We start from the raw sequence: 22,229 nt of genomic DNA on the forward strand, positions 1-22,229 counted from the left end.
ATTTTACCACTCCCATTGGAGATGCCCTTAATAACTAGGAGTCATTTTGTTTGTTTTGTTTTACATATGCACATTGTTACTAAACCTGTAAACAATGAGATTTGAATACAACAACACAAGTACACAACTTGATTTTTTTAAAATAATAATAATAATAAATCAAAATCAAAATCAAAGACAGCACAAATGCCAAAGACAAACAACTTTTCATTAATCAATTTCTTCACTATAATATCTTATATAGCACTCCATTACCACATTTCAGACAAAAACTCTATTATAATCACTTAAACCAATTAAAACATATGAAACAAACAAGAACAACTATTATCAATTTCTTCATTTCATTCGTCTTCTTCAGCTCAGAAACTTGGTTCTCCAGTTATTCCTTTTCCTTCTCAAGTGCTTTGACCTTTTTTGGTGGATCATCGACCCAATCAAAGAATTCACACCTTTTCGGATAGTATTTACACCCTCTGAATCGTCTTCCTAGATTTTTTTGGTGTACCCGACCTTCTTATTTTGGTCTCAATCCCACATAAACAATAACCTACTGAATTCACCGATGCAGATGACATCTTTGCAAGAAAATTGAAATTGAAAAAAAAAATGGAAGAGAATTGATAAGAATTAGTAATAGAATTGATACGAATATAATTGTGGAGTATTTAAGAGAAGATGATGGCTAAGGTTGGAGTTAGAGTTAGAGAAGAGATTGATGTTCATCGTTATTGAGATGAGATTATAAATACAAACAAGATTATGACTGTTGTTCAGATGACTGGAGAGTGACCGTTGTTGGGTTGACTAGAGATTTTGGAGTGTTTTTGCATAACACGTGTTAGAGTTGAAATTTTCTGTTTATTTTCTTTTTCTGTGTTGAAAAGTTTTCGTCCACATACGTAATTAAGTGTCCACATAAGCTTCTGTTAGTGAATTTTGGATGGCAAACAAACAGAGTGCCTACATTGTTACACTCAAAATCTATGGTGCCTATTTTGTTACCAAAACAAAAGTTGGATTCCCATTTTGTGAATTGTTATGTTACAATAACTGGGAACATAATCTCGATAATTTCTATCAGTTTTCCCCAAGCTTTGATAGTACTACATGTGTGGCACTTAACCTTGATCTAACCCATAACAAAATAAAGAGAGCCCTCTGGAAAATTGGAACAAGGAAAAGTCCTGGACCAAATGAGCTAAATGCCCATTTCTATAAACATGCCTGGTCTCATATAGGACGTTTGGTAGAGGATATCATCAAGTCTATCTTTCATAATGGTAAATTACCCAAGAGCATCAATCAGACTAACATTATCCTCATCCCAAAAGCCAAATTTCTCACTTCAGTCAAGCAGTTTAGACCAATTGGTCTATGTAACGTGTTGTATAAAATTATATCTAATATTATGGTTGCTAGACTTAGGCTGATTCTACATGAACCATCTCACCTTTTCAAGGTGCTTTTGTCCCTAAGCGGCAAATATCGGACAATATGGTGGTGGCACATGAATTGTTCCATACCATTAAGAAACATAGAGGCAAACATGGTCTTATGGCTATTAAACTAGACTTCGAAAAGACTTATGATAGAGTGAACTGGCCGGGTTTTCCTTGAATACTGCCTAAAATCTTTGGGGAATGAGGAGAAGTGGTTAGAGCTAGTCATGCAATGTGTTACAACACCAACACTAACGGTGACTATAAATGGTACCCCCTACTCAAGCCTTTCAACCTTCTCAAGGTTTTCGTCAAGGGGATCCACCATCCCCTTTCTTGTTCACGTGTGTAATGGAATACCTCTCAAGGATCCTGATAAACAAAGCGAAAGAGATTAAAAATATCGGTGTGAAAGTGTCTAACTCTTGCCCACCCATTAATCATCTTTTGTTTGCGGATGATTGTCTTTTATTTGCTCATGCCGATAAAGAATCAGCAGTTCAATTAAAAGGCATTCTCGATCACTTTTGTGACATTTCTGGTGCAAAAATCAACTATGAAAAATCATCCATTCTTTTTAGTCCTAAAACAATGCACAGTTCTCAGGTGATAGTCTCTAAGATTTTGAACATACCATTTGACAGGAACCATGGTAAATATCTAGGTACATCAGTGTATAATGGGAGGAATGCTCATACCACACATAGTGTTATCATAGACAATTTAAGGAGTAAATTGGATATGTGGCAGTCTAAGGTGTTATCAAGGGCAGGAAGAGTGACCCTCATTCAAAGTACCTTAAACTTGCTCCCCTCACATTACATGAAAACTTTCAAACTTCCCAAGAGAACCTTGAATGAAATAGATAAAATCTATAGAAACTTCTTATGGGCCGGGTTCAACTACTGAAAATAGAAAATTTCATTTACCAAATTGGGATACATGTACCCTCCTAGGGGAGATAGCTCATGGGTTTGGTGAGGGATCTTGTTGGGTCGTGACATGTTCAAGGATAGCTTATGTTGGGTGATACATAATGGAGCAAAACCCAAATTCTGGACAGATAAATGGTGTTCTACCCAACCTCTCATTCAGCTCGTAACCTCAACCCCACCTCCTGAACATTTAGACAAACTTGTTAACAAGTACTTCGTACACGAAACCCTATCATGGAAGTTGGATATCATTAAACCTTTTCTTTCTGAGGATAGTATTGATCTGCTTCGACCATATATGGTCTCATGTGAGGACACTGAGGATGAATTGGTCTGGACTGAAAACCCATCTGGTCAAGTAACAATGAAATCAACGTATCATACTTTGAGTTTAAAGAAAAAATCTCATATTGTTAAATTTCTTGGTAAGCCAGTCTTTAACCCTTTAGTCCCAGCCAGAGTTAAAATGTTCCTATGGTTGTGTAGACACAATTGCTTACCTACTAAGGATCTCCTTAGAAAAAGATAGCTCACTCAAGATTCTTCTTGCCCACATTGTGTTTTTCCAGAGGAATCATTAGGACACTTACTATGGGCCTGTCCTTTTGCTTAACAAATCTAGATTGTTGCCACCACCAATAATTTGGCCATTCCACCTTTCATTAACTCCTTTGACCAATGGACAAAGGATGTGAAAGAATGTAATAAGACTGTCTCACCAAAACTCTTCTCCTCCTTTGCTTTGTACTGCTGGTTCATATGGAAAGCGAGATGTGAACAAGTCTTTCAAAATAATACCCAACCAATTCCAACTTATATTAATCACCTGAAATGCATCATCAATAACTTTTTCCCATTCAACTCACAAAAACAAAAAAAAAGAAAGAACTCCTTGTTAGATGGAAATCACCACCTGAAAACTGGTGGGTCTTAAATACGGATGGTTCTTGTCTTGGAAATCCAGGGAAGATTGGAATTGGTGGAGTTATTAGAGATCATTTTGGCAGAGTTATTACAGGTTTTAATTTCTATATGGGGGTGGGAACAAATAATCAAGCTGAAACACTTGTTATTTTATTTGGACTTAACCTTGCTAGTAAATTGCAGCTCTAGAATTTGCAGATCCAAACAGATTCCCAGGTGGTGATACAGAGCTTGGAAAAGACAACTTTGGAGGATTGGAAGCTAAAATCGATCCTATCCAAATGTAGGAATGGGTTCATGAGCTTCTCCATGGTTCATATGAGGAAGATATATAGGGAGGCAAATGTAGTAACAGACAAGTTGGCGGTGATGGGCTCTAGAGATCAGGCCACTAGCTAGTTTCTTTTTTTATTTACCTAATGATGAACTTAAAAAACTTGCCTTTGAAGATATCATTAGGAAAAGTTCAATCAGGATGTGTATATGTAATGACGATATTCTAAGACAAATAAATAAAAGTCTTTACTGTCAAAAAAAAAAAAAAAAAAAATTGGCCTAAAGTTTTTTTTTTTTTTGAAGAAATTAATGGGTTAAGGAGACCCAAACCTTCATTACTAAATTATTGTCATACATAATCATTCCTTTGAGCATCCTCATTAACAATACTATCTATAGTATAATCTAATGGGGAACAAAATACAAGACTTGGTTAGGTACATAAAGCTTCACTAAGTAGTCAGCCACTGGGTTTATCTCTCTGTAGCAATGACTAAATCTATATAGCTTAAGCATGTCTCCCTTCATTCTTATGGCTCTCAGTACGATGAGAAAGTACCATGGAGGTGCAACCATTCTTGACACTATATCCACTACAAGAGAGGAGTCAGAGTTAACATTTTTTTTTTAAACAATAAGCTGGGGTTTTGGCCTACCCCTAACCTGCATTAATTAATCCTCATATACATATTTCCCTATATATCTTTCTTTACAATAGTCTGCAACATAACATTTCAGACAATAGAGGAGTGAAGATAATACACACAAGAGTCATCTAGCATGTGCTCTGAAGGGTCAGCCAAGGATATTGTGTTGAAAGCATCCTTTCAATCCAGCTTCAATAGCCTTCAATTCTTGTACAAGAATGGACCTGCTTTTGTCATATCCACTATAAGCAAATATTACTTTCCCTTCAGAATCCCTAGCAGCTCCACCAAAATCATTGTTCTGAGCACTCACTAACTCATCAGTATTTACTTTAACAATACCCGATTCTGGCGCGGCTTGAGCCATTGACATATAATAGAGGTCTTGATTTTGAAATTGGCAACCAATCCCCAATATGTATAGCAAAACTCTTAAACTGATGCACTTAGGGACTTCTTTAGCTGCATACTCTAAGCATATATAGTTTTTCATATCATCAAGAATCCTCACCATAACAAGTTGATGAGGTCTATTCTAACCCAGCCTTGAAAATTCTGGAATTTCTTTCTTGCCATATAACACTGATAGTGGCACAAATATATGCTCTCCTTACCTCAGTTTTAAAAGAGTTACTACTACAAGTTTAGAGTATATGAAGCCACTCATTGTTAGAGTTAGCTTATCCATTCTCAGTTGTGATTTCACTCCTTGCCATACTAAACTTGTGTAAGGACAGTCGAAGAATAAATGTTGCGAGTTTTCCCTACTGTGTCCACAAAAGCAACAATTTAAGTGGTGGAGGATGCCTTTGCTCACAAGTCTATCATGTGGTGACAAGCTCCCTGATAGTAACTGCCAAGTACTAAATGAGTGCTTAGGAATAACCATCTTACCCCAAACTAGCTTAGACCATACAACCTTACAATTGGCCTAAAGTTGGATACCCACAGATTCATTTTTTTCCTTATTCATATCAACAAATATCTCATGGTTTATAGGTATATTGAATAGAGTCGTGATATCATGAGTATATAGGACCCTGTTGGGCCTTGTTCTAAGCTAATTTCGGGCTTACAAGTGAGGTTTGGACCATATGTCATGATGTGCCCGGGCTAAGGGCATCACCAATACAAGCCCTCAAAATAGAGAGGGTCACATCAGCGTTTTGAAGACATGAATAAAGAAGAGAATGGACATAGAGGACCCTTATATTTTGTGTCCTACAATACTGACATTTAAAATTAACTTTAAATCTTGTATTAACCTTTAATTCTTGTGAAATTGGTATGGTGGAAAATAGCCCAAGACTCGTAGGTTTTCTGGGTTCGAGTCCCATTGTAAACATTTCACTGTGATTTATTTTCCCTTTTAAATTTGGTACAAAAAGTTGAAAAAACTGACAAAATGTTCGGGTGGTGGGGTTTCGAACCCAAGATATTTCCCAATACATGAACAACCTTGACCAACTTCGCTGCCCATCACTCAACTAAAGTTACTATGACCATTGTTTTTTTATTTTGGGAAACGGATCGAGCCCTCTATAAATGTGATAGAAATAGAGACACTTTTAAAGGATGGTAACTATAGGGGGCCATATAGAGACTGCATTGGAATCCTATTTTTTGTATCGTTCCCTTAAATTTGAAGATAGAGGGCCATATAAAGGTCCCATTGGTGATGCCCTAAGCCTGCAGATATAAAAAGTCCATCTAGTCCGGGTGCCATGTCCAGAGAACATGTCGAGCTGGTCCACAAAGATGTTGTGCTGCTGAGCATTCCATCAAGCTGGATGTCTCATTGTCCACAATTAGTCCAAGGAGGCCACATAATATGAGGATCAAATAATGCCATGCTTGTGAACCATTTATGAGGGTCCATACACAATCGTCTTTTAGCCCAGAGAGAGTTGAAGTGTTAGGTACGCCGGTGGTGGGGATTGTTGAATGGTGGTGGACACGGGGCTTATTGAGTGGTGGTGGAGGGATAGGTTGTTACAAGGGATGTGAAGATAAATTCTAATATTAGGACGTGTATTCAATCTATCTATGGTCAATTATTGAAATGTGGTGGGAAGTAGATCGTTAGAGCATTTTTAGAAGTGATATCAACCTAGCATCAAACACCAAATTTCCAACAATTTGGTGTTTTTTTCAACTTTAGGAGAGTTATATGTTGATGAAAACACCAAAAAAACACCAAACCAAACACCAAATCGGCCAATATTTGGTTATAGGTTTGGTGTTGTATCAAATCACTTACTTGGTTTTGCCAACACCGCGTGGGCTTGGGCTGCTAAATGGGCTTCTATGGCACGGTTTTGGCAAAACCGCGCGGTTTTCCTAAAATCGCGTGCTCTTAATGACAATAACGGGCAAAAAAAGGCTATATCTTTCTAACCCTATAAATTGAAACACTCACACCATAGTTTTACACTCACTTCTTTTCTCTACTCTCTACTATTTACTCTCTACTCTCTACTCTTAAAACAACAATGACTAGTCAATAACCAAAATTGATCAAAATATAGAGGGGCTTCATGGATACAAGAAGAAGATGTTGCTCTCACCAATAGTTGGCTACAAGTTAGTCAAGATGGTGTAATAGGAAATGAGCAAAAGTCGAACGATTTTTGGGCTAGAATTCTAAATGCATTTCATGCAAATCTAGGAAGAATGACCGAATGCAACTTGACTGGCATGAAACACCGTTAGACTCTCATTCAAGCTAATATCAACAAGTTTCATGCTATTTTTTCTAAGATTCAAGCATCTCCTCCAAGTGGCTATAATGACAATATGATGGTAAGTATTTACTTTTTATTTGTTATTTTGATTCACAAATACATTTTTCAATTCTAATTTAGTTTTTGCTTAATTGGTAGGTTGAGGAAGCAATAAGTGCATATGTGATGCATAATAGGGTTTGGAAGTGGATGCAATGCTATAATATGGTGAAAGACTCACCCAAATAGAAGAGGCTACAGTTGAGAAATGATTTGCATCCCACTAAAAAGTTGAAGTCAAACAGTGGGGAAGGAGGTTCATCAGTTCCAATATCAACTGCGACAACTTAACCAATGGATTATGATCCACACCAAGTTCATGGGCTTGAGGATAGGCCTCTTGGAAAGAAAGAAGACAAGAAAAGAAGGCAAAAAGAGAAAGAAGAAGGTGATTCTAAATTGGAGGAATCCCCTAAGAAACTTGATGATTTTCTGATGGAACTTTTAAAACCACCAAAGAAGGCTATGAATTTTAAGCTCAAAGACAATTGAAGAAAGATGATATGGAATTCTAAAAACTTCAGTTGAAGAAAAGTTCGATGGATTGGAAGCTCCAAATCCAAAAAGAAAAACTCCAATTGAAGAAAGATGTGCTCCAAGTTCGAGAAGATGAAAATGATGCGAAAATACTAGGAATGAAATTAGAATGATTACCCGAAGACGAGCGTGAAATTTGGCAACTCAAAAGGGCAAATTTTTTACAAAAAATGAAAAATTGACTTGGCAATATCACTGGTAGTAGTCAAAGTAGTGCATAGTCTAAATTTGAGTTTGTATGTTTTTTAATTTGAGTTTGTATGTCTTTTAATTTGAGTATTTTAATTTGTCTTTTAATTTATGTCTTTTAATTAATGACGTACTTTAATTTGAGTTTGTATTTTGATTTTAATTAAAATATACTTTAATTGAATATTTTCTTTTAATTTGAGTTAAGTTACCTTAATTTAAAGTTGATACTTTTTATCATTCTAAAAAAAAATTGGCGGTCTACTTTGTATTTTCAAAATTCTCATATACACAAATCCTTTAATAAAACCACAAATACATAGAAATTGAAACGATAAATAAACACAAAGTCCAAATGAAGTGCAAATAGAAATAGAAATCAAGTCTGACCACGCCACCCAGGCCTACTCCACAAATGTTCAACCAAGTCATTCTTCAATCTATTATGAACAACTTTTGAACGAACCCTCTCGACGCCAGATGCCCAACAAGATAGAACAAATTGACGTTGATCTTCAGATGCACCTTCTCTACTTGGTATTTCCAAATCAGGAATATACTGCAGGATATCCGTTTCGCGTTCATCTTCCACAATCATATTGTGTAAAATGATGCAAGCCCTCATAACAGTAGCCATGTTCTCCAAATACCATAACCTGCACGGATTCGCTAAAATAGCTCAACGCGACTGTAATATACCAAACGCCCGCTCTATGTCTTTTCTATCAGCTTCTTGCTTCTTTGCAAAATGTTTGTCTTGTGCAATAGTCGGTTTAGCAATCGTTTAAATCAAGGTGGCATAATTAGGATAAATACCGTCAGCCAAGTAATAGCCCATATCATAATGATGGCCATTCACAGTGTAGTTACAAGGAATAGCTTCATCATTGACTATATCATCAAATATTAGTAAGCGGTCAAGCACATTAAGATCATTGTGAGAACCCGCCATTCTAAAAAAAGCATGCCAAATCCACGCGTCATGATCGGCAACTGCCTCCAAAATCACTGTTGGTTTATGTTTATGGCCAGTGTGAGACCCTTGCCATGCGGATGGACAATTCTTCCATTGCTAGTGCATGTAATTAATGTTTCCTATCATTCCAGGCCATCCGCGTTCCTCAGACTCTTTAAGCAAACGTTGAATATCTGCAGCATTTGATTTGCGCAAGTATTCACCTCCAAAAATTCTAATAATTCCATCACAGAAATAGCGCATGCATTCATGAACAGTTGGCTCAGCAACATGTAACATATCATCTACTAGATCAGCTGCAGTCCCATAAGCAAGCATTCGTATAGCAGCAATTACTTTTATTTTTGGGTTAATCCCAAACTTACCTACACTATTAACTTTTTGTTGAAAATATGGTACATTATGATTAAGATGATTGAAAATACGCGTAAATAATGACTGACCCATACAAAATCGGCATCAAAAATCATGGTCACAAAATATAGGATTTGCGCCGAAGTAGTTAGCGTTTACACGAGCCAATGTTGCCTCGTACTGACGATTCTTACTTTTTCTTCTTTTCTTCGAACCACCATTTGGTCTATAAGAAGACTCCGCTTCTTGCTGACACAATAAACTCAGACGATGTCGAACCAAAGGTAGAGCAATAGCCAATAATTTACGAGTTTTAACTGCAGTGTTATCATTTGAAGAGCTCGAGCTCGATGAAAAATCAGAAAAAGATGAATCAGAAGAAGATGAATGATCTATTGAAAAATCGTCAAGAGTTTTGGTAGTGTTTTTTTTTTTTTTTTTTTGCAAGGAGATGAGTTTAGATGAGAGGGAACATGAAAAATGAAGAGAACCTTGCATGACCAAAAGGATTAAATGGTTATAGCACGCGGTTTTCTCAAAACCACGTGGGCTTGGGCCTGTCAGTTGGGCTTTAGTGACACGATTTTGGAAAAACCGCGTAGTTTGATAGCGAAAATTTGATGTTGCTCCTACAGTTGCTTGGTGTTTTTTTGGTTCAAAATTTTGGTGTTTTTTTGGTAGCTCTCCTAAAGATGCTATTAGATTCAAAACTAGTAGTTAGTTTATGGTTAGGGCAAAATTGTGGTCAAAATTTAGACGGGCTACAGCAATTTTTACCAATATCGCTATTACTCTTATTTTAACACTCCATATAACATCCGCCTCTCCATTTTAGCATCCAGTTTGACAAAATTACAAATACACCCCAACAAGATGTAAATATATACCCTTTTATTCAGAAGTTGAGATGAGTCCTGATTTCTCCTTTTCCGTAATAAAGCCCTTGTAAAACCCTCTCTCCTTTCCACTCCACTCTACGCCGAACAAGAAAAAAAATAAAAATGAGCTCCTTCAATAACCCCAGCACGAACAACAACAGCTTCGACAGCCTCCTTCTTCAAAGTCTAATGGGCAGATTACAACTTCGCCCTCCATACCTAAACACAAACTCATACCTCTCACAAAGCTTAGAAGACTTTCTCCTCGACGCCAACAACAACAACAACGACCAAAACGAAGATGATGATGATGATGAACTCAACGAAGACGAAGAAGATGAAAGGACACTTTTGTCCAAAGAAGAATCAAAACTAGAAAAAGATATTATTAGAGTTATACTCAGTGGGAAAATAGATACACTTAAGCCAAATTCAGGACAAGCTGTTACTATAGGTGAACATCATATCTGTGTTGGGTTTCATCACGAGACCGACTCTGATTACCGTGTTTGGGAATGGCATGGTCATATTATGTTGTTTGATGAGGAGAATGGGTATACTCCTGAGTATATTTATGGGAATTATTTTGAAAGGGTGGTTGTCAAGCCAGGGACGGTGAGGGTGGCAGCCGCGAGTGTTGTGGAGGAGGAAGAGGATGAGGAGGAGAAAGCTGGGAATGTTGGGCTTAGGGAACTTATTGATGGAGGGGATTCGAATGGTGGGCGGATTCTTCATCGTAATATCAATGCTGGGTCTCCTAGGTAAGGATTTATTTTTATTTTTTATGTTTTCTGTATGCATTGGAGAAATGTTTATGAGTTTTAGTTTAATTTTTTTGATGGATGCTAGAATTATGGTCTAAATATGATTTGGGGTGTTTGTGTAGTTTGTTTATGAACTCTATGAATTATTGTGCTATACTTTAGTGAAACTATTTGATCCTATGGTTGAGCCTAGGGTAAACTACTGTTACACACATAGTTTAACTTTTATGTTTGTAAGTGTATGACTAACTGTGTGACGCAAGATAGTAGACTAGTGAGGTGAAACTTGAAAGGCTATGTGCAGTTTAGTGCTTATTGAAGACCCCTTTTGTGGATGTGGCCTTGTGGTGATCCCATCATTTAGATAATTGATGATAAAGTCAAATGCTTTTTGGAGTGCCACTAACATTGGATGACTTCCAATGTGTTGTTTTGAATTTAACTTTGAATGAATTTCAAATTGCTATTGCCTAACGTGAGAAGGCTAATGGCTTAGGGTACTAGTACCCAAGCGTTATGCTTAAAATAAATGCATTAGGCATGCTATCACAAGTTGTAGTCTACTCATCTTATTTATTTCACAGACAACAGTTTGGCTCGGATCAAATTCAGTGCTTTGGGTTAGATTTGGTTATCTTTCACTATTAGCAACCAAATGTGATTTTCTGAATCTTTACCCCCCAAACTGCAGAGTTTATTTTTCTCATTTCAGCACATCCTCTGGATCGTAAACCATATCTCTTGGTGTGGAGTGATGTAGAGCCATTTTATATTAATAATGGTATACTCTTCATTGTTAATTCGCTTACAACCGAATGGAAAGAGATTATACAACCTGTTCTGATGTTTCCGTAAACCTCACATGCCCGTTGTTCTGGAGTCATTTCATTACAAATGTACCTGTTTAAAAGATTACTGTGTTTGATTTATCCAAGAGAATCTGGTAATGCATGTACACACAAACTAAAGTGTATATCAATATTGTATTAGAATTCTATAATTTTAGGCATAGAACAAAATATCGTGCCAGAGCAATATATTGGATTTCTCAAAATCTGATATTTTGGGCTTATATACCACCTAATGCACTGGCAAGTTAAGGTTTGGTAAAATCGAATTCCTGATAAATGGTCTAAACTATTGTAATTTATAAAAAAACTTTCGGCATAAGATGAGTTAGTAGAAATTTAGTGAATTTCACATGATGCTTTCTGTCTAACTAAATCGAATGGAATCTGGCTGCAAACATGTTGTGAATGAAAAATAAATTCATCGCAGTGAAACGTCTAGCCAACACCCATATTGAAATTTAGAGTGAAAAATTCAACTACAATGAAATTTAGAGTGGAAAATTTCATCATCCCAAAACACCCAAATGAGAGCAACAACGTCAGCTCAAGTGTGTGCTCCTCTAGTGCTTGTATTGGTGCATCTACTTGCTCAAGCTCGTTAATCGTCTTGAAGCGCCAATCCAAATCACAAGGCTTCAACTCCTTGAAGAAACTCCATAAATTGGATTGGTAAATTTCACACCCCAAAGTGGGTAAACGATGGAGATAATTTCATGCCAATCTATATGAAAGAGTTTTCATTTCTCGGTGAAAAGACACATATAGAGTGGACAGCGGAGAGTTTAAGCTTGAGAAGAAGAAGATAGAAGCTTGGCTAATGGCTATGAATTTGATGATTTTGATCCACATCATGTGAGACATGTAGAGATGGATAAAAAAATAGATGAATCACTTGATAAAGCCCCCGGGCCTGCATTTTCAATTTTTTTTTGTTAGTCATGCGCTATTGTTTGTTGGATTGATGCTAGAAAGGCAAACTGAATTTAGCAACAGTTATGAGCCAGCATAATCTTTTTAGGATATGTTTCAGCTAATATCGAAGTATTAACTATAAATACACGATAAATACTCGGTAAGATGAGTTTTCTCTACTAGGGATATATCGCCTACATTTCGATGCCGGTTAGTTAGATTTCCGATATATATCGCGGTAAATTGCGATATTTTGTGGCATTTTGTACTATGATTTTAGGTCATCTTTGTTAATTCTAAAGATGTGCTCTGCTCTGACATATGCTGCAACAAGCGGCATCAAAAACATTTTGACAATGTCAAAGGATGAAAACCTAACATATGAAAATTTCTATTACAACATAGTTATTTATTTGCTTGTTTCTTGTTTCGTTAGTGATTTGATAATAAATATCCCAGGCCAAAAAAGTTGTTTGGAATTTGGATTGCAAAATTGAAGGTAGATCTGAAACTCTAGACGTTGATTTAGGCTCACAATTATCACAAGAGTACAAGAAAGGAGTGTAAGCACAAAAAGAACATAAGTACAAAAATAGGCTGAAGTGATATATGAGTGTGAAGGATACTTATCCTACTTTTTTATTTGTAGAGAATATAGATAGTATGAATTAATACCAATTGTAATGATGTAAGGACATATGGGTAGGATAGGAATTTTACCTTTAGGGTCTCACTATTGTTGCTTGTTGCCTGTATAAAGGCATGTTAGGGTTTGTATCATTCATGAAGTTCTATTCTCCGTTTCTTATTCTACAAGTCTTTCCAAATGTAGTCTCTAGTACTTCTCTCCATTAATGTATATTAAAATAAGGATCATCCAATCCGTGAAATTCTAGTTGGTATCACATATGTTATTCACAAGGAAAGAAAAGTTCTTACTATTGTTTGTTTGCAAAATCGTGTTGGTATGTTTCAGAGTCATGTTGGTGGGGGTTCCTATCTCACTAAATTGGTTTCTTTGTTGGGTTTATGTCGTATATGTTACATGAACTCCTCATCTACGCTGGTGTATGTTATACGAACTGCTTCACCTAGCTTTCTCATGTAATTGATTCTTGAATAAATGCAAAGGTAAAAGATGCGAGTTTTTTCTTTTGATCTATTTGTTATTGTTGTTGGGTTTTTGTCATTCCACATCAATCTTGAACAAGTGTTTATGTCAGTAGCATAGCCTGCACATTTCGTTTCCTTTTGACTAAGTTGGTACTCTGTTGTTCAACACTCATTCATGGCCTTACAATGCAAGGTTAACACTTGTTTGAGCATCCGTTCTGATTTCTCTTAATGTTCAGTTCATTCATGTACCATCTTGCCATGGCTAGACCCTAATCGGCTCTTAGTGTACCACATGTATTTGATCAAACGTTTCACCCAAGTTCTTCCTTGGATTTGTCAAGTTTTGATTCTTCGAAGTCAAGACTTAATTAATCAAAATATAAGCTCCTCATGGTCTCCTTATTGTACTGAGTGCCAACTCTCACTTTGGTATCAATATTTGTTGTTATTCCTGCTATCTTCATAGTGGCCTGTCAATGTTTTATATACATGTCAACAATGAGTTCAGCAATAGTAGATGGTAATAACATGAGTAGGAATAGTTGCTGAAGCATCTCCACCGCCCACAGAACAATCGGCTAGAAGACACTCTCTCTGGCAAATGTTTGTTGGAGTACATGGTGGTATATCAGAGATTCAATTTGATGAACCTCCTTCCTTGCTAGAGTGCTGTATTTGATTACCAGAGACCAGATTCTCAAGGCTTTGGCATCTCCACCTTGTTTTGAATTTGTTACTTATGGTGGTTTGAAAGAGGGTTTAAAATTAGAGTTGGAAAAGTTGTCTCACCTCCCCAGGTTGTTGATTTTTGCTCTATATGCTCAATTTGTTTTGTTTGTTTTGGTGTTTCCTTGTGTTGCTACTTTTTGCCATGGTTTGAGGCCCTTTGCTTTTTTTTTTTTTAATTTTGGAAATATGTGTGTAGGTTAATCGGGATTACTCGGGCGATTTTTAAACCTTGTGTCTTAATTTTATGTTTTATATGTAGCATGTTTCTAATATGGTACAAAATTTTGCCAATATGCTATAGAAATGTTGACATTGTCTATAGTTATTTGACCACTAAAGTTTTCAAATATCATTGTTTTTCAATCTTTTCTTTTCTTTATATGCTGGGTCAATTTGTTGATCATAATACACCACATAGTGTTACCTCTAATTGAGGTTCATTTTTTGTTTTGGTGTTTCCTTGTGTTGCTACTTTTTGCCATGGTTTGATACTATAGGCATTTCACAATGCTTGTTTTCTGAGATGTGTTTATGTTTGGACCTTTTTTTTTGATTTTTGGATGATTGGTTGGTCGGGTCGTTCCTCACCGAAAGTACTCACCGAGTACTCGCCGATTTAATAGCACAGATTGTTCGTGGATGTGGCTTGTGCATTGAAGCTTGGAGTCGAGTTTAAACTTGTATTTGCGTTAGGGGGAGTGCTATCTTTGACATATAAGGAGATTATATAATACACTGCAAGCCTAAAATAAATAGTCTTGGTCTACATATTCGAGTTTATATATTTCGGCTTGAAGGGGAGTGTAGAGAATATAAATAGTATGGATTGATACCAATTGTAATGATGTAAGGGCATATGAGCAAGATAGGAATTTTACCTTTAGGGGGTCTCACTATTGTTTCTTGTTGCCTGTTTAAAGGCACATTAGGTTAGTATTTTGCATGAAGTTTTTATTCTACAAGTCTTTCACAATGTAGTCTCTAGTACTTCTCTTTGTTGATATATATATTAAAATAAGGATCATCCAATCCATGAAATTCTAGTCTATCTTTTACCGGTCTCCAAAAAAGCAGCTCTTCCCAAGAAGGCGGCAGAACTCAGGTGGAAAGCCGAGATTCAGGGATGATGGAACTTTAATATGTGGGACCCTTTATCTTTCATTGGACTATTGGAGTAACGGTTACTGAGTTAGTGTCTTTGGCTGTTTAAATGGCGCAAGGGATTGGTTATAGCTCAGGCTCGGAAGCCCAAGAAAGTAGAACGGGTCTGGAATGTTGAATATTGATTTGTGTATTTAATAGTTTAAGATCTAAGGTCCTGATTGCGAGTTAGAGCTTGAAGGTCCCTCATCCTATATTTATCAGTTCAAATAGACTAGTAGAAATTGGGAATATCACTGTATCCACACTGAAAATCAAATTTGAAAGGTAGTATGGTAATTTTTCAGATGTTGATATCATATTTTGAAATTGCTAACTGTTGTGAAGACTATTCGGTTCTAGAGTGTTGGCCTTTTTCGCTAGACAAACCATGAATGGTGTGTGTGATGTGATCTCTAGTTGTGTACAGTGTTGTTGAAAATTTGTGGATACAGTTCCTCAGGTAAAGATTGAGTATTGGAAGCATCTTGAAGGCATCTCCATCGTCGTATTTGGACTATTTAACTACCATATCGGGAATGCAAATGACCTACTCATTCATGTAAGAGATCGTAGGTGGTTAGGTTCTACTGCCACGGTTGGAATTAAGCTTACTCTGTCTTGCTCTCTAATTGGCTCCATGTTTGACTATTATCAACTTTAGAGCTGATTGACCGAAGTTCTGCATGTACACAGTCTGCAGATTACGTATTAATTTGTGGCCAAGTCATGAAGTGCTTTGTATAGATTGCTCTTTAACTAAGTTACATTGACACGGATAGGTGTGTCTGTATTCGACACGGCAAAATATCAAAAATTGAGGTATATCACACACAATATGTGTCCGACACGGACATGTGGATACATGTCCGACATGGATTATTTTCAAATTATGGCGTGTCCATATACCATAGCTATTTAAAATGCTGATATATCTATGCCTTATGGAGTTATTACTGTATAAAGTTCCTCAAGATTAGGAAGTTCTTGGACATTGTTGTCCATGATGATATCAGAGTATCACCATAGTCTGAGAAAGAGAGGGATGATTATTACCAATATATACGTCATGTGTGGGCTAGTCAAAGAATCGATTCACCACCTTTTTAGAGTGCTATTTCACTAATGCAGTTGGTCAGCTTTAGGTGTGTTAATGCCTAGGGGTGCAAACGGATAGGTTCGGATTTGGATATGCCTGCATCCGAATCCGAATCCGACGAATATTAAAATTTTTATCCGAATCCGATTTCGGATATCGGATAAATATCCGATCTGAAAATTAATATTAATTAAAATTTTATTTGCTTTGAATAATTCATTTTACCAATTTAAAAACTATTTTATATATATTTGTCATTTACTATTATTATTTTGTTATTATAGTTTTATATTATTAGTTTATGATTTTATATAATATTTTATACAATAATAAATAAATAAATAAATTATATATAATAACTATTAATTTTTTAAATCGGATCGAATATTTTCGGATGCGGATATGGCAGTATCCGAATCCATATCCGAAACCAGTTCGGACATAAAAAATTATCCGAATCCGAATCCGATATCCGAAATTTTCGAATAATATCCGATTTTTTGAATACGAATTCGAATCGGATTCGAATATTTGGATATCCACTTGCACCCCTATTAATGCCTATGAGGGCACACTTTTGGATTCCATGTGATTATGTCAATGTAAAATCCTGTGCCCCATTGGCGAGCTTTTCTAGAGACTGGTACTACATGCCTTGTGCTGATCCATCTGGCTAGAGAGAAATTCTCGGATTTTTGAAGATAAAATCTCCACTCTTGATAGAGTTATTTGTGACATTAAGTTGTGTCTTTGGAATTGAGCATCCATTACAGTAGGGTGAGATGCCTGAGACTAGAATATCTGTTGTTTGAGTGGGAGAAAGTCATTATGGGTTAGCCCTCGACATTTGTAACCTTGTTTTTGTGCCTTGCTAAGGAGGAATACCTTTCTTTTTGGATCATTAATGAAATTTGTTTTACGGATGGAAAAAAAAATGTTTCCAGAGTATATCGCCTGCAACCTTACCTGCTTGTTTAATCAGCAAAGGCATTGTTGTGGCTTCCATGGGAGAGTGAAACCTTGCGCTGCTTCAAGCTTTTCAAAGAAGCACCACAGTAGTGGCAGCACACTTTCCATGTGTATCTGACGAGACCACTCCTTGTTTACTGAACTGTGGCACCTCTCACCAATCAATGGTTTCATTTGGCTAGAGAAAGAGATTTCTAGGTTAGTGGCCAGTTTAAATGCTCATGTGGACATTGTTGGTGAAAAGATTAAAGATTCATCACTGCTGCTTCACAGTGGCATCTATAATTATTAAATACTAAAGAACTCAATATATTAATTGCATGATTATTTTGGAGCATATTTGGAGATTATGCTCCATTAAGAACAAACTTTAATGAAAGACTTTGCCCTGGAAAAGATAAAATGAAACATCAAGATTTCAACTGTCATTCTTCGGTTGTTCCTTGATGGTGTTGAAGACCATGATTAGGTTTTAATCTTTGTGGGTGTATATGGCGGCCTCTAGTTGCATTGGGGCCAAATATTTCCCCTTCCAGATTCTACTCAGGTCATACACTTTCATGGTTGTCGAAGAAGGTAGAAAGAGGAAAGAGGAAAGAGGCAATAGTTTTTATTTTTTATGCTTGATGAGGCTACATGGTTAGTGACCAGTTTTTAGCTGAATCCAAGTGAAAAGAAGATGGTGCTTTTACATGGAACATTGTAATAGCATGTGTATTTCTAGCTTTGAAGTTTGATCCTTTTCATCAGTAAGTACACACTATCGCGAAGGAGTTTCTAGCTACAGCATCTTTGTTTGGATGCGGCAGCTTGCACCGTTGCCAATGAAGTTGGTGCCCTTTCTCTCATGTGTTCAAAAGCAGAGCAAACTGTGATTGTACCTTATCAAGTGTTATTATAACTTATGGACTTCCATGTTCTGATTGGAAGCAGTAGAGCATTAATATGGATGTCTTCCAGCTGCAAGTATGGTGTGAACAACCAGGCGGAGGGAGTAGCTCCATAAGTTGTTCCAAATACATGAACTGACCTTGAAAAGAAAGCCAAAACGGTCTGCTTTCAATGTCAGGGAGCAAGTCTAAGACCTTTATCTGCTGTCCAAGCATGTACCAATAGATGCTGTCACCATTTCCAGTAACCAATTATTTATGTTGCTTTATCTGTAAAAGTGTTGTTGTCGACAAGGCCGTATATTGGAGAACCTGCAGCCATGCCATTACCCTGCAGTTTGTTTCTATTTTCTCCTTAGGTGGATTGATTATTTTCCTTTTCCTTCAATCTTTTGCCATGTTTATTCACACCTCTAAGCTTTTTAGGGCCTGGCCTAAACTTTCTTTATTACGAGGGTTGCAAACCTTAACCCATGCAATCACATGAAAATATGAGACTAGATAATTGAGTCATAGTGATAATTTGATGCATTCAATGATGTTAGAGTACCTTGTTTGTTGAGCTCCTTGTACAGATAACTCTACCTGTAACAGCTGAGAAAAACTTAGTTTTCAGCTAACATACAGTCACACACACACACAAAGACCAACATTGGGTAAGCCTATTAAATGACCAACAAACTGATTGAATTTTTAAAAAGGCTATGAGCAGCTAAACTAAATCTCAGTATCAACTTTTAAATGATTAGATAGATGTTTCGTACATGTCTCTTCTGATACATCTTAAAGAGAATAATAAAACGAGTACATAACAACAAATTCTACTGCTACTACATTTGTTGTAAAAAGTCCTTGTGTTCTATTATCGCTTGCATAAATATCATCAATAGTTACTACTATTGTTGCTGTTTTTATTCTTGTTACTATCATTGTTTTTAGTGTGTGATAAGTTCTCTCTATTCACTTATTGCTGGCCTGCCTATCAATTAAGTCTTCGCAGGGCAAAACTCGATTTTGAATGAAAATTTATATTAAAGTGTAATTGATGATGGGGGGCTGGGACTATAAAAAGTGGACCAGTGGGTTCAGTATGTACTATTTGTTTGCTGCTTCCAAACTTTGCTGTTTAAATAATGATTGGTGTGAAATTTCAAGTCAACCTTGTTGGAAATCATGGACATTGGTCTATACTTTGTTAGATCTGCCAATCTTCAGTAAAAAGAATGCGATGACTGTATTGTTTTGTTATGCTTCAAGATTCCAAATCTCCAACTTAGATTCACATGTAAGAACTCTCGATTCAAGTTTGGATGCAGTTTGTACTAAGATGTAACCATCCATCAGAATAAGATGTAAATCGAGACAGTGGTTTACTGGTACAGTGTTCATTGTTAGTCATCACAAGGACTATCTCTTTATAGCGAGCGAAACAGTGACAGTCAAGAACAGGAGGGTTTCGTGCGGAGGGGGTGGGGGGTGGGAGAGAGAAAATAAGCAATAGGGAGTTCTACCATACTGATAGCTCATATAGCGTATGTGTTTTCTCAAATCCTTTCCGCATCTTCTTAGCTCTGTCCTTGTATAATGCTTGGTGTAGTGAACCTGAAGAGATATGATTACTGGAGAAACTTTGCAGCATGGATGACTAGGTTTAGTTTGATTTCCTCCAGACAAATAACAAGAGTAGAACTCGCTAACTTGACCTTGCTTATTACTTTATGAGTTTTGGTTGCTGGATTCCCTTTATGATGTATATTCTTGCCGAGAAACTCAATTTCATTATTTATGGCTTTAATATATTGTGGTGATTGTAATTGCAATTGTCTGGTTCTTAGAGAAGACTTTGCAAAATCACTAATATTACTTGTATGTATCCAAGATTGCGATCCCAGGGTTTGGAGCACGTGGTGTGGTTTTTGTGGTACTTATGTTATTGTTTTTTGACGTTTGTAATTAGTTAATTAATTAGGTGTTTTTTTATTTTTCTTTTTGGAATTCCTAGTTGAGTATTGGCTTACATTAGAGGAACTGATATTGTAATCATCTTATTAACATTTTGTCCTGTGAAGTTTCTCATCCAAAACATGGTTGTGATGAATAATATTTTTCATATTCTCATTGTTGACCGATATCACATAAATATCTGTACCCTCTTCCTACTTCCTAGCAATTAATTGTTCTCTTTTATTGACAGATTTAAGTAGGAGGCTGGAATAGGGAGCAGGGGATGCACCAAGTCCAAGGATCTGAAGAGGCTGCCGCTGCTATGCTCATTTTCATGGACCCTTTGGTCTTCGAAGATGCAGTTCATCTGTTTCTCATTACTCAAACCTTTTTTCGCGTGGGTCCAGAGGTTAGGATTGATGATTAATTTTCACATGTAATTTGGTCAAATAGTATGTCCTATTTTAATGTGGCTTGTTTTTTTAACGTTGTGAAAATGGAAAAAGAATATTATAAAAAATAAAAAGTGGAATATCTTGAAACCTTTGGGGCATGATTTAGGAGGGATTATCTATTGGCTTGTGGCTGAAACTTGTTTTACTTTACTGTGTTTTCAATTTCAAAGACATGTATAATAATGTCGCACACCGCCATTGAGGTATTGTTTGAAAATATATCTCCTTTTAAAGCATGCTTAGAAGCATTTTGACAAAAAGTATTCTGAGTTGTTTCATATTAGAAGGTTTATCATTATTTTTATCTTTTTAATACCTATTACACCCAACCACACAGATGTGGCTACAAATGTTGTTCCAGTTGTTTATTATTGTTATTGTCTGATGGTTGTTGAGATGATAGTACTAAACACGGAACGATCCAATCTGTTGAACTTGTGCTCAGTAGGGATGCTTGTACCTTCTTGTTGTGCTTTTCATGTACACTCCTCTGTACTCATTATTACTGAAGTCCACTTTTCTTCAGGTTTAGGCAACAAACATACTCTTTATGTGCTGATTTCAGGGGGTGTGAACCTCCACCCATCAGCAGCATGTGCAATGTGTGCACAAGAGGACACAAACATTGTTTTTCTATTTCGTTAGTGTGATTATGCTAGAGATGTATGGTCTCAGGCTCTCAGCTTAGGGACCAGATTACAGACGTTGGCACAATACTGAATTTTGGTCATAATATTTATAATTAGCTGCAACTCCGGCGAAACTTGATTATGTAAGATTAGGTATAAATCTGTCGAAACTCCTACCTTACGGTAGCAGTTGGATGTTTTAGTACACTAGAATGAGAGGAATGGGAAGTTACTTTGAGAAGGAGGTTAAATGATTGGGAGGTTTCTAGTTTGGTTAGCTTGTTGGGCACTATATATCAAGAGGGGGATAAGTTCAGGGAAGAAGATGAGTGTCTTGAGTGTCTTTGGAGGTGGGATAAAAGCAAAGTATTCATGGTGAAATCTATGTATGGGGTTATCGCCAAGAATCATGTGAGAAGAGTGTTGAAACCTCAAGAGATTATAGCGGATTTCACATATAGGAGGATTTGGATGCCTTCCAGCTCTGTTGCATGGGTACGCCCTAATTTCCTCTGTATCGCGTATCCGTGTCCTGCAGACACTGGTACGGACACCCGGACACAAGCAAAACAGACCCTAATTCTCAGATCTCGCCGTGTCAAATCGTCGTACCCGTGTCCAAACCAGACACTCCGTCCCGTACCCATGCAACACAGCCTTCCAGGCTTCCATGCCTTTTAAGGTGGAATTCTTCACTTAAATGGCGTTTCTAAGGAAGGTTCAAACCGTGGACAAGCTAATCTCTAAGGGACTGAATTTTGATAATAAATGTTCTTTTTGTGGAGGGATT

At 36.7% G+C, this 22,229-nt stretch overlaps 1 protein-coding gene across 1 annotated transcript; it reads left to right on the top strand.

The window, feature by feature from the left end:
* The first annotated feature begins 9,903 nt into the window (after positions 1 to 9,903).
* Positions 9,904 to 21,070, top strand: LOC147481427 (uncharacterized). Its single transcript, XM_086578006.1, has 2 exons — positions 9,904 to 10,702; positions 20,606 to 21,070. Exons 1-2 carry the CDS (start codon positions 10,065 to 10,067, stop codon positions 20,613 to 20,615), a joined length of 648 nt encoding a protein of 215 aa, XP_086434132.1. The 5' UTR covers positions 9,904 to 10,064; the 3' UTR covers positions 20,616 to 21,070.
* Positions 21,071 to 22,229: the final 1,159 nt, after the last annotated feature.

This window comes from Coptis chinensis, chromosome 8 (genome assembly GCF_015680905.1).
Source record: "Coptis chinensis isolate HL-2020 chromosome 8, ASM1568090v1, whole genome shotgun sequence".
NCBI classification, from domain to species: Eukaryota; Viridiplantae; Streptophyta; class Magnoliopsida; order Ranunculales; family Ranunculaceae; genus Coptis; species Coptis chinensis.